Raw genomic sequence first — 11533 nt, 5'->3', positions numbered from 1 at the left:
GACTCTCCGAATAAGTGAGTCTGCCCTCCAAAGAATCTTCCTTCCAATGAGTAAGTCTCACTTCGAGTGTTTTCCAATGGGCAACCATCCTTGTGATGGTAATCTCACATTTACGTAATGGACGAGATGAACTTCCAATGAGCGACTCTCTGCTCCTTCTCAACTGTGCCCTATATCTTCCTCCCCCTGCCCCTTTTCTCGGTCTATCCCTTCCGCTGTACTATATCTACGCCCTCTATTCTTGTCGCCGTTCCTTCTTTCACTCCTCCCCATCACTGTCCCTCCGCTCGCTACGACTCGTTAGAACAAAGGGACGGAGTCGTGACGTTTACAGAAGAGGTTTAATTACAGGATACTGGTACATATATACAGCAGCTCGAAGGGCAAAATGAACATGGAGCCCGGACTGGGCGTGTCCTCTAATATGCCATATATATATATTATATATATTACTGGAACCTGTCACAATATGCAGCAGGGAGATAATGTCACAAAATAATCTGTCCCCTCCCGTGTCAAAAAATAATATGTCCCCTTCCAGTGTAACAAAATAATATGTCCCCTCCTGTGTCACAAAATAATATGTCCCCTTCCAGTGTCACAAAATAATGTGTCCCCTTCCAGTGTCACAGGATAATGTGTCCCCTTCCAGTGTCACAGGATAATGTGTCCCCTTCCAGTGTCACAGGATAATGTGTCCCCTTCCAGTGTCACAGGATAATGTGTCCCCTTCCAGTGTCACAGGATAATGTGTCCCCTTCCAGCGTCACAGGATAATGTGTCCCCTTCCAGTGTCACTCTATAATCTGTCCCCTTCCAGTGTCACAGGATAATATGTACCCTTCCAGTGTCACAGGATAATATGTCCCCTTCCAGTGTCACAGGATAATGTGTCCCCTTCCAGTGTCACAGCATATTGTGTCCCCTTCCAGTGTCACTATATAATCTGTCCCCTTCCAGTGTCACTATGTAATCTGTCCCCTGCAGTGTCATAGGACAATTTCCCTTTTCAGTGTCACAGGCTAATATGTCCCCATCCAGTTTCACAAAATAATCTGTCCCCAGCAGTATATGATAATGGGTCCCCTTCCAGTGTCACAGGATAATCTTTCCCCTTCGAGTTTTACAGGATAATGTTTCCCCTCCAGTTAAACAAGATAATTTGGCCCTTGGTGTGTTGGGTGGGAAGCCCCGGGGCCCTTGGTGTGTTGGGTGGGAAGCCCCGGGGGCCCCTCAGTAGTATCTGGTTGTCAGTTTCCAGCTAGTGACCCAGTGGCGCTGGCTGTGAGGGAGGCTGGCGCACAGCCCTTGCCTCTCATCCGGCCGGATACACACAGCGTGGTGAGTCTGAATCAGGCGGGCATACCCTACCCGGCGGAAGAAACCAACCTGAGAAGGGAAAAAGGAGGGAGAGGGGGAGAGAGAGAGGGGGAGAGAGAGAGGGGGAGAGAGGGGGAGAGAGGGGGAGAGAGGGGGAGAGAGGGGGAGAGAGAGAGGGGGAGAGAGGGGGAGAGAGAGAGGGGGAGAGCGAGAGGGGGAGAGAGAGAGGGGGAGAGAGAGAGAGAGAGAGAGAGAGAGGGAAGGGGGAATATGGGAAAGGGAGGGAGGGAAATAAATTAAAGAGCAGGTAGAGACTTCACAGATTAGACTGCAGAGAGGATATTACAAGGTCACAGCATAGTATATGTACAGCAGGTGATATATATAATATATATATATATATATATATATATCACACACACATACACACTGTGTATATATACTGTACACACACACACACACACACACACACACACACACACACACACACACACACTGTTTATCTATACTGTACACACACACAGTAAGTAAGGAAGAGCTGGGATTGGCTGATCCCAGGGAGGATCTGTGAGAGGAGAGCCGAGATTGGTAGTCTGGTTACCCTAGGGGCGCGAGGGGGCCAAGGGTCAGGGGTCACGCTCGAGTCTCCTGGGTTAGGCGCTCGGTCTCCGATGGCTGCACCTTCATCTCGGCCTTCTGACCTCTGACCTCGTACATGGCGCGGGTGTTGGCCCTCCGGAAGAATCCGCACTACAAGGCAGGAGAGGGGGTCGGGGTGCGGACGCAAAAGATCAGAGAGAGGTGGGAACATGGGTCTACAGAGGTCAAAGGTGAGAACATGGGTCTCGAGAGGTCAAAGGTGAGAGATGCTGCAGGGGTCAGAGGCGAGAGGGAAACAAGGTACAGAGGAACACCGGTGACAGAAAAGAGCCAGTGTGAAACTGCAGGGGTCAAAGGTGATAGCTGGGGAGCCACCGAGGTCAAAGGTGAGAAAGCAGGCATCAAAGGTGGACGGAGGGTGGAAGTATTCAGAGGTCAAAGGTGAAAGATGGCACAATAGAGGGATTAAAAAAGTCTGGTAGTTGGTCTGCAGAGGTCAAAGGGATGAAAGAGCCTGCAGGGATCAAAGGTGAGAACCTTCAGGGGTCAGAGGTGAGAACCTTCAGGGGTCAGAGGTGAGCAGAAAAACCTTCAGGGGTGAGAGGTGAGCGAGAGAATCTTCAGGGGTCAGAGGTGAGCGAGAGAATCTTCAGGGGTCAGAGGTGAGAACATTCAGGGGTCAGAGGTGAGAACCTTCAGGGGTCAGAGGTGAGAACCTTCAGGGGTCAGAGGTGAGAACCTTCAGGGGTCAGAGGTGAGAACCTTCAGGGGTCAGAGGTGAGAACCTTCAGGGGTCAGAGGTGAGAACCTTCAGGGGTCAGAGTGAGAACCTTCAGGGGTCAGAGGTGAGAACCTTCAAGGGTCAGAGGTAAGCAGAAACACCTTCAGGGGTGAGAGGTGAGCGAGAGAATCTTCAGGGGTCAGAGGTGAGCGAGAGAATCTTCAGGGGTCAGAGGTGAGCGAGAGAATCTTCAGGTGTCAGAGGTGAGAACCTTCAGGGGTCAGAGGTGAGAACCTTCAGGGGTCAGAGGTGAGCAGAAAAACCTTCAGGGGTCAGAGGTGAGAACCTTCAGGGGTCAGAGGTGAGAACCTTCAGGGGTCAGAGGTGAGCAGAAAAACCTTCAGGGGTCAGAGGTGAGAACCTTCAGGGGTCAGAGGTGAGCAGAAAAACCTTCAGGGGTCAGAGGTGAGCAAGAGAAATATCAGGGGTCACAGGTGAGCGAGAGACCCTTCAGACGTCAGTGGTGAGCGAGAGAACGGTCAGGGGGTCAAAGGTGAGCGAGGGCCCGAGTCCTCACCTTCCACAAGAGCATGATGATAATACTAAGGAGAAGAACTCCAGATAACACCGAGACGATGATCACCCAGAGGGGCAGTTCCGCGTGCGGGAGGTCCACCAGCTCGGAGTCTATAGACACATAGAACTGGGGAGGGAGAAATGGGGGGAGAAGAGAAAGAGAGCGGGGGGGGGGGGAGAGGGAGGCAGCGAGAGGGTGAGAGGGAGAAAGGGGCGGGGAGAGAGAGAGATGAAGAGAAAGAGGGGACGGGAGAGAGATGGGGAGACGAGAAAGAGAAGGGGGGAGAGGGAGGCAGCGAGAGGGTGGGGAGAGAAAGAGAGGGGGGAGAAGAGAAAGAGAAGGGGGGGAGAGGAAGGCAGCGAGAGGGTGAAATGGAAGGGAGAGAAGAGAAAGAGAGGGAGTGAAGAGGGAGGCAGAGAGTGGTGGAGGGAAGAAGAGAAAGAGGGGGGGGAGACGGAGGCATCAAGAGGGGGGGGAGAGAGGGAGAGAAAAAGATGATGGAGAGAAAGGGAGGAAGAGGGACGGAGGGAAGGAGAGTGATGGGGAGATATAGAAGGATGGGGAGAGAGGAGGGGAACATGATTATTACGGTAAAAAAAATCCATGTATTTATATATTGTTTTCAAAATCTACAGCTTGACTGAGGGGTGTATATAGGAGGGGGGAGTATTCTGGATCCAGGCTCACTTGCAACATGCGAGAAGATCCATGTAGCATGAACTCGCCCCCTTTTTACAGCACACAAAGTCCTGCTATTTTCTTCAACTTTATTGAGTGGGATTAACAGAAATATAACAGTACTTGCATGTAGTTTGCGGTAGGAAATGTCTCTTGTGAGGAGAGGTATCCTAATTGGCTTTGGTATCAGTGGAAGTGCTTGTCTGAGGGGAAGGTAAAAAGGAATCCCTTTCTAAGGGAGCAGTGGAAGATGTGTCTCACTCACTGTGGCTGCTGATGGAAAGAGAGAGCGTGCCTTCCTTCCCAGACAGGAACACGCCAAGGGGCATACCAATATACAGAGAAGGGCAGGGGGAGAGGGCTAAACCAATCTCAAACTATTGGAGCGTTGGGAGGTTGTCATGGCAACTGACTAGTGGCTTGTGGAAAATGTGATATTGTAACAACTATGTTGCAATTTACACAGCTCTGGCTGCTTCAGAGCAGGGAAAACATGAAACTTTCCCTGGGGAGAGCTGGCAGTGTGAGAGCGGAGAAAGTACACAGAAAATATACAACCCTGTTCCAGCACAGGGAGTATATACTGTGTGTGTGTGTATATATATATATCGTGTATATACCTGCACGGGCTTATAAGGCATGTTGATAGCGGGGACGTCAGTCTGTAGGTGAAGCTCAGCTCCTCCCTGCACCATCACACGGTCCATATGTCTGAAATCCTGAGAGAGAGGGGGGGGGGGGGAAAGAGAGAGAGAGAGGTGGGAGAGAGAGGGTGAGGGAGATAAAGGGGGAGAGGGAGGGGGGATAGGGGACAGATGGAGGGGGAGAGAGAGGGGCGAGGAGAGAGAGAGGGGCGAGGAGAGAGGGGCGAGGAGAGAGAGATTGGGGGAGGAGAGAGATTGGGGGAGGAGAGAGATTGGGGAGGAGAGGAGGGAGGAGAGAGTGGGGGGGAGGAGAGAGCGAGAAGAGGGAGGAGAGAGGGGGGGTGAAGAGAGAGAGAGGGGGGGTGAAGAGAGAAGGTGAAGAGAGAGAGGGGAGGAGGAGAGAGAGAGAGAGAGAGAGAGAGAGAGAGAGAGAGAGAGAGGGGAGGAGGATAGACAGAAAGAGGGGGAGGAGAGGGGGGGTGGAGAGAGGGAGGGGGGGAAGAGAGAGGGAGGGGGGAGGAGAGAGGGAGGGGGGGAAGAGAGAGGGAGGGGGGAAGAGAGAGGGAGGGGAGAGAGAGGGAGGGGAGGAAGAGAGAGGGAGGGGAGGAGGAGAGAGAGAGGGGGAAGAGAGGGAGGGGAGGAGGAGAGAGAGAGGAGGAAGAGGGGGGTGGAGAGAGGGAGGGGGGAAGAGAGAGGGAAGGGGGAGGAGAGAGGGAAGTGGGAGGAGAGAGGGAAGGGGGAGGAGAGAGGGAGGGGGGAGAGAGAGGGGGGAGAGAGGGAGGGGGGGAGAGGGAGAGGGAGGGGGGAGGAGAGTGGGAGGAGGGGGGAGAGAGGGAGGGGGGAGAAGGGGGGTGGAGAGAGGGAGGGGGGAAGGAGAGAGGGAGGTGGGGAGAGAGAGAGAGGGGGAAGAGAGAGGGAGGAGGAGGAGAGAGAGAGGGGGGAGAGAGAGAAGGGATGGAGGAGAGAGAGGGGGAGAAGAGAGAGCGAGGCGGGAGGAGAGAGAGGGGGAGAAGAGAGAGCGAGGGGGGAGGAGAGAGAGAGAAGGGATGGAGGAGAGAGAGGGGGTGAAGGGAGAAAGGGGGGGAGGAGAGAGGGGGGAGGAGAGAGGGAGGGGGGAAGAGAGAGGGAGGGGGGAAGAGAGAGGGAGGGGGGAAGAGAGAGGGAGGGGGAAGAGAGAGGGAGGGGGGAAGAGAGAGGGAAGGGGGAGGAGAGAGGGAAGGGGGAGGAGAGAGGGAAGGGGGAGGAGAGAGGGAGGGGGGAGACAGATGGGGGAGAGAGGGAGGGGGGGAGAGGGAGGGGGGAGGAGAGTGGGAGGGGGGGAGAGGGAGGGGGAGGAGAGTGGGAGGGGGGGAGAGAGGGAGGGGGGAGAAGAGAGGGAGGGGGGAAGGAGAGAGGGAGGTGGGGAGAGAGAGAGAGGGGGAAGAGAGAGGGAGGGGGAGGAGAGAGAGAGAGGGGGGAGAGAGAGAAGGGATGGAGGAGAGAGAGGGGGAGAAGAGAGAGCGAGGGGGGAGGAGAGAGAGGGGGTGAAGGGAGAAAGGGGGGGAGGAGAGAGAGAGAGGGGGTGAAGAGAGAGAGGGGGAGGAGAGAGGGGAGAGGAAGAGAGGGAGGGTGGGACGAGAGAGTGGGGAGGAGAGAGAGGGGTGGGAGAAAGAGGGGGGAGTGAAAGAGAGGGGGAGATAAAGAGAGGGGGAGATAGAGGGGAGAGGGAGAGGGAGGGGAATAAGAGAGTATTTTCGGGTTTGCTTCAGATGTTGGGTCATTAATTTAAGATGTCATTACGTTATGATGTCATCACCAGGTCATGAAGCCCACAGGTCGCAGGATTAACAGGTCATGGAGTTTACAAGGTCAGCAGTTCTGGAATGGGGTCACCCATGTCGTGGGGTCACACACAGTCATAGTTCATTTGGTCACCTGGTAACAAGGTCAGAAGACTGTGAGGGGACCATTTCATGAGGTCGTTGCTAGATTTATAAGGTCCAGCAGATAACGTCAGGAGGTCACTAGGTCATAAGGTCAGGAGGTTTTAAGACTAGGTCAGGAGGTCACCGATCTTCAGGTAAGAGGACAGCCTCACCTCTAGCAGGGTGCTGTTCCAAATCCGTCCTCTCACGGTGATCGTGGCGGAAGCCAGCATGTCCCTCAGGGGACAGGAAAACCGCACGCAGCGCGCACTCCCTCCTGCACAGGTCTGGGGACGCAAGGCAAGTCATCATCCTCACAGGCAGTGTCGGTCCCTCCCCACGCCGGGCGTCTGTCCCTCCCCACACCGAGACAGGGGGCGTCTGTCACTCCCAACACCGAGACAGGAGGCGTCTGTCACTCCCAACACCGAGACAGGGGGCGTCTGTCACTCCCAACGCCGAGACAGGGGGCGTCTGTCCCTCCCAACACCGAGACAGGGGGCGTCTGTCCCACCCAACACCGAGACAGGGGGCGTCTGTCACTCCCAACACCGAGACAGGGGGCGTCTGTGACTCCCAACACCGAGACAGGGGGCGTCTGTCACTCCCAACACCGAGACAGGGGGCGTCTGTCCCACCCAACACCGAGACAGGGGGCGTCTGTCACTCCCAACACCGAAACAGGGGGCGTCTGTCCCACCCAACACCGAGACAGGGGGCGTCTGTCACTCCCAACACCGAGACAGGGGGCGTCTGTCACTCCCAACACCGAGACAGGGGGCGTCTGTCACTCCCAACACCGAGACAGGGGGCGTCTGTCACTCCCAACACCGAGACAGGGGGCGTCTGTCACTCCCAACACCGAAACAGGGGGCGTCTGTCCCACCCAACACCGAGACAGGGGGCGTCTGTCACTCCCAACACCGAGACAGGGGGCGTCTGTCACTCCCAACACCGAGACAGGGGGCGTCTGTCACTCCCAACACCGAGACAGGGGGCGTCTGTCCCACCCAACACCGAGACAGGGGGCGTCTGTCCCTCCCAACACCGAGACAGGGGGTGTCTGTCACTCCCAACACCGAGACGGGGCGTCTGTCACTCCCAACACCGAGACAGGGGGCGTCTGTCACTCCCAACACCGAGACAGGGGGCGTCTGTCACTCCCAACACCGAGACAGGGGGCGTCTGTCCCACCCAACACCGAGACAGGGGGCGTCTGTCACTCCCAACACCGAGACAGGGGGCGTCTGTCCCACCCAACACCGAGACAGGGGGCGTCTGTCCCACCCAACACCGAGACAGGGGGCGTCTGTCACTCCCAACACCGAGACGGGGCGTCTGTCCCTCCCAACACCGAGACAGGGGGCGTCTGTCACTCCCAACACCGAGACAGGGGTCGTCTGTCACTCCCAACACCGAGACAGGGGGCGTCTGTCACTCCCAACACCGAGACGGGGCGTCTGTCCCTCCCAACACCGAGACAGGGGGCGTCTGTCACTCCCAACACCGAGACAGGGGGCGTCTGTCACTCCCAACACCGAGACAGGGGGCGTCTGTCACTCCCAACACCGAGACAGGGGTCGTCTGTCACTCCCAACACCGAGACAGGGGGCGTCTCTCCCTCCCAACACCGAGACAGGGGGCGTCTGTCACTCCCAATGCAGTCCCTTACCAGGGCGTCTCAGAGCGGTCTCATACCAGGGTCGTCTCAGAGCGGTCTCTTACCAGGGTCGTCTCAGAGCGGTCTCGTACCAGGGCCGTCTCAGAGCGGTCCCGTACGAGGGCTCTCAGAGCGGTCTCTTACCAGGGCCGTCTCAGAGCGGTCTCTTACCAGGGCCGTCTCAGAGCGGTCTCTTACCAGGGTGGTCTCTTACCAGGGCCGTCTCAGAGCGGTCCCGTACGAGGGGTCTCAGAGCAGTCTCTTACCAGGGCTGTCTCAGAGCGGTCCCGTACCAGGGCCGTCTCAGAGCGGTCCCGTACCAGGGTCATCTCAGAGCGGTCTCTTACCAGGGTCGTCTCAGAGCGGTCTCTCTTAGCCGTCGCCAGACTGGCTACATCCGGTGGTAGATTAGATTCCTCGATCTCTCGCCTCCTCCTTCCACCAGACTCCAAATTATCAGACAGCTGAAAGAGAGAGAGAGACGTACATCACACGCGCAGAGAAAGAGACCGCTGTCGGGCTCGGATTAAAGGTGAACGTGAGCAGAATGGGGGGCCCTTTATAGCTGATTACCAACCTTAATCTGGTTTATGTTTAGATTAATTTCTATGAAGGCCCAAAGCCTGCAGTAGAGTATTCACACGGGAACTCCTGCTGCTCTAACCTGCTCCAACCCACCACAAAGCACAGACTTAAGTCATATGCCGAGCCTATATGATAAGACTCTTTGAAATACAGTGATGTCACAAAGTGGGATTAACAGCCATATTATTTGGGGTTTGCTGACAACCTTCAGACCCCCCTCATTGGTGACCCTAAATTCTGGACAGTTATACGGTATAATGAAGGGGTAAGATGGTGTTGGAAGTCGGATCAAATTCAACTACACCCCATTTCAATGGAAAATTCAGTTTCCTGAAGGGTTTGGGAGGGATAATGGGGGGTTGGGGGCCTTATAGGGTGAGGTGTAGGGCAAAGCAGACGTGTTAGGGCCACCCAAATTATGAACAGGCAAGTTGGCGTGATCCACTAATCGCTTACCACCTGTTTAATGACAGAGCCTGGGGGGGGGGGGGGGGGCGGAGAGAGAGAGAGTGTGTGAGAGGGAGAGAGAGTAGAGGGTAGAGAAGGGGGGATGGGGGGCGTGAGGAGTTAGTGGGTAAGACGGTTGGGAAGGTGTGTGAGAGGGAAGGAGAGAGAGGAGAGGGAGGTAGGGAGCCTGAAAGAGAAAAGTAGAAAGAGGAAGGGAGGGAGTGGGAGAGAAAAAAAAAGGAGGATTCAAGGTGGGTCACTTACTATGAGGTTTAAGGGGTTAATGATGTCCCCAGGGGGGTGACATGGCCTCACTGTCCCAGTGTCCACTAGCACCTCCGTGGGGTAGATCAACCACTTCCCATTGGTCACTTCATATGGCCAATCGACTACAAGGACCAGGGTTGCCAAGGACCGCAGGGGCTCCCCGTTATACCCCACCTGGCAGGCACACAGGAGAGGGGTCAGTTCTGCGGAAAGGTCACCCCACGCCCTCCTCATTCCCCATCCCCCCCACCACCATCCCCATCCCTCCTCATTACCTACCACCAAACTCCCCCCATCCCTCCCCATTACCCACCACTCCCCAATCCCCCCACCCTCCCCATTCCCCACCGCCACCACCCCCCATCTCTTCCAGCCTCTCCACCACCATCCCCCACCACCACCATCCCCATCCCTCCCCATTACCTACCACCACCCTCCCCCCATCCCTCCACCTACCCACCCTCCCCCCATCCCTCCCCATTACCCACCACACCCCCATCCCCCCACCCTCACCATTTCCCACCACCACCATCTCCCATCTCTTCCACCCTCCCCACCACAACCCTCCCCATTCACCACCACCCTCCCCCCATCCTCTCACCCTCCCCATTCCCCACCACTATTCCCCCTGCCCTATCCATTCCCCCCCCACCACCATTCCCCCATCCCCCTCCCCATTCCCCTCCATCACCATCACCAGATCCCCCATCCCTCCACACCATCACATCCCCCCAATCCCACCCACCACCATTCCCCCCCGTTCCGCCCACCACCATTCCCCCACCCTCCCTCCTCCCCCATTTAACGGAACCCCTCATTAATTACCAGAAAGACGAACTCCACGGGGCTCCCCACATCCTGTGCCGTCTTCATGGCCGACTCGCCATCACCTGGCCACTGAAGTAGGTGTTCAGCACGCTGTGATTCCTGGAGGCGGAGCAGAGAGGCCGGCCAATCAGAACTCTCCGTTCAGCACAGGCTCTGGGACTTTTGTGAACCCAGAATTCTGATTGGCTGCGGGTGAGACCCCCTCAAAGGGTTCAACGGAGGAGTAATTGGAGGTGGGGGGGAATCTGAGTTTTTGTTGGCAGTGGGGGAGGGGGTGTTGGTCAAAGGGGGAGAGAGAGAGACAGGAGGGGGTAAAGTTATTGGGGAAGAGGGGGTAAAGATATTGGGGGGGAGGGGGTAAGGACATTAGGGGACAGGAGGGGTAAGGAAGTTGGGGGGAGAAGGTTGGGGAGGGGGACTTACACAGTGAAGGTGGTCTGCACAGTGTAATCCACTAAGAGGCTCGCATGCTGCTCCCGGAGGTCTGTCTGATTACTCAGCCTGAGAGAGAAGAGGGGAAGAGAGAGAGAGGGGAAGAGAGAGAGAGGGGAAGAGAGAGAGGAGAACAGGGAGAGAGAGGGGGAGAGAGAGAGAGGAGAACCGGGAGAGAGAGGGGGAAAGAGAGAGAGGGGAAGAGGGAGAGAGAGGGGGAGAGAGGGGAAGAGAGGGGAAGAGGGAGAGAGAGGGGAAGAGGGAGAGAGAGGGGGAGAGAGAGAGGGGAAGAGCGAGAGAGAGGGGAAGAGGGAGAGAGAGAGGGGAAGAGGGAGAGAGAGAGGGGAAGAGCGAGAGAGAGAGGGGAAGAGAGAGAGAGGGGAAGAGAGAGAGAGGGGAAGAGAGAGAGGAGAACAGGGAGAGAGAGGGGGAGAGAGAGAGAGGAGAACCGGGAGAGGGGGAGAGAGAGAGGGGAAGAGGGAAAGAGAGGGGGAGAGAGAGAGAGGGGGAGAGAGAGGGGAAGAGGGAGAGAGAGGGGGAGAGAGGGGAAGAGGGAGAGAGAGGGGGAGAGAGAGAGAGGGGAAGAGCGAGAGAGAGGGGAAGAGTGAGAGAGAGAGGGGAAGAGCGAGAGAGAGAGGGGAAGAAAGAGAGAGAGGAAGAGCGAGAGAGAGAGGGAGAGAGAGAGGGGAAGAGCAAGAGAGAGAGGGGAAGAGCGAGAGAGAGAGGGGAAGAGCGAGAGAGAGGAGAGAGGGGGAGAGAGGGGCAGAGAGGAGAGAGGGGGAGAGAGGAGAGAGGGGAAGAGAGAGAGAGAGAGAGAGAGAGAGAGAGAGAGGGGAAGAGAGAGAGGTGAACAGGGAGAGAGAAAGGGGA

General features: G+C 56.6%; 1 protein-coding gene across 1 annotated transcript; it reads right to left on the bottom strand.

Moving 5' to 3' along the window:
• Positions 1-327: 327 nt before the first annotated feature.
• Positions 328-10766, bottom strand: LOC142473173 (integrin alpha-3-like). Its single transcript, XM_075580357.1, has 8 exons — positions 10655-10766; positions 10229-10330; positions 9401-9577; positions 8452-8568; positions 6618-6731; positions 4517-4615; positions 3219-3344; positions 328-1389 (listed from the first exon to the last, which is right to left on the bottom strand). The coding sequence occupies exons 2-8, from the start codon at positions 10274-10276 to the stop codon at positions 1234-1236; spliced, it is 837 nt and encodes a 278-aa protein (XP_075436472.1). The 5' UTR covers positions 10277-10330; positions 10655-10766; the 3' UTR covers positions 328-1233.
• Between the last annotated feature and the right edge of the window lie 767 nt (positions 10767-11533).

This window comes from Ascaphus truei, chromosome 23 (assembly GCF_040206685.1).
Source record: "Ascaphus truei isolate aAscTru1 chromosome 23, aAscTru1.hap1, whole genome shotgun sequence".
Classification (NCBI taxonomy): domain Eukaryota; kingdom Metazoa; phylum Chordata; class Amphibia; order Anura; family Ascaphidae; genus Ascaphus; species Ascaphus truei.
The sequence above is the reverse complement of the archived record's forward strand: the minus strand, read 5'-3'. Positions and strand labels throughout refer to the sequence as shown.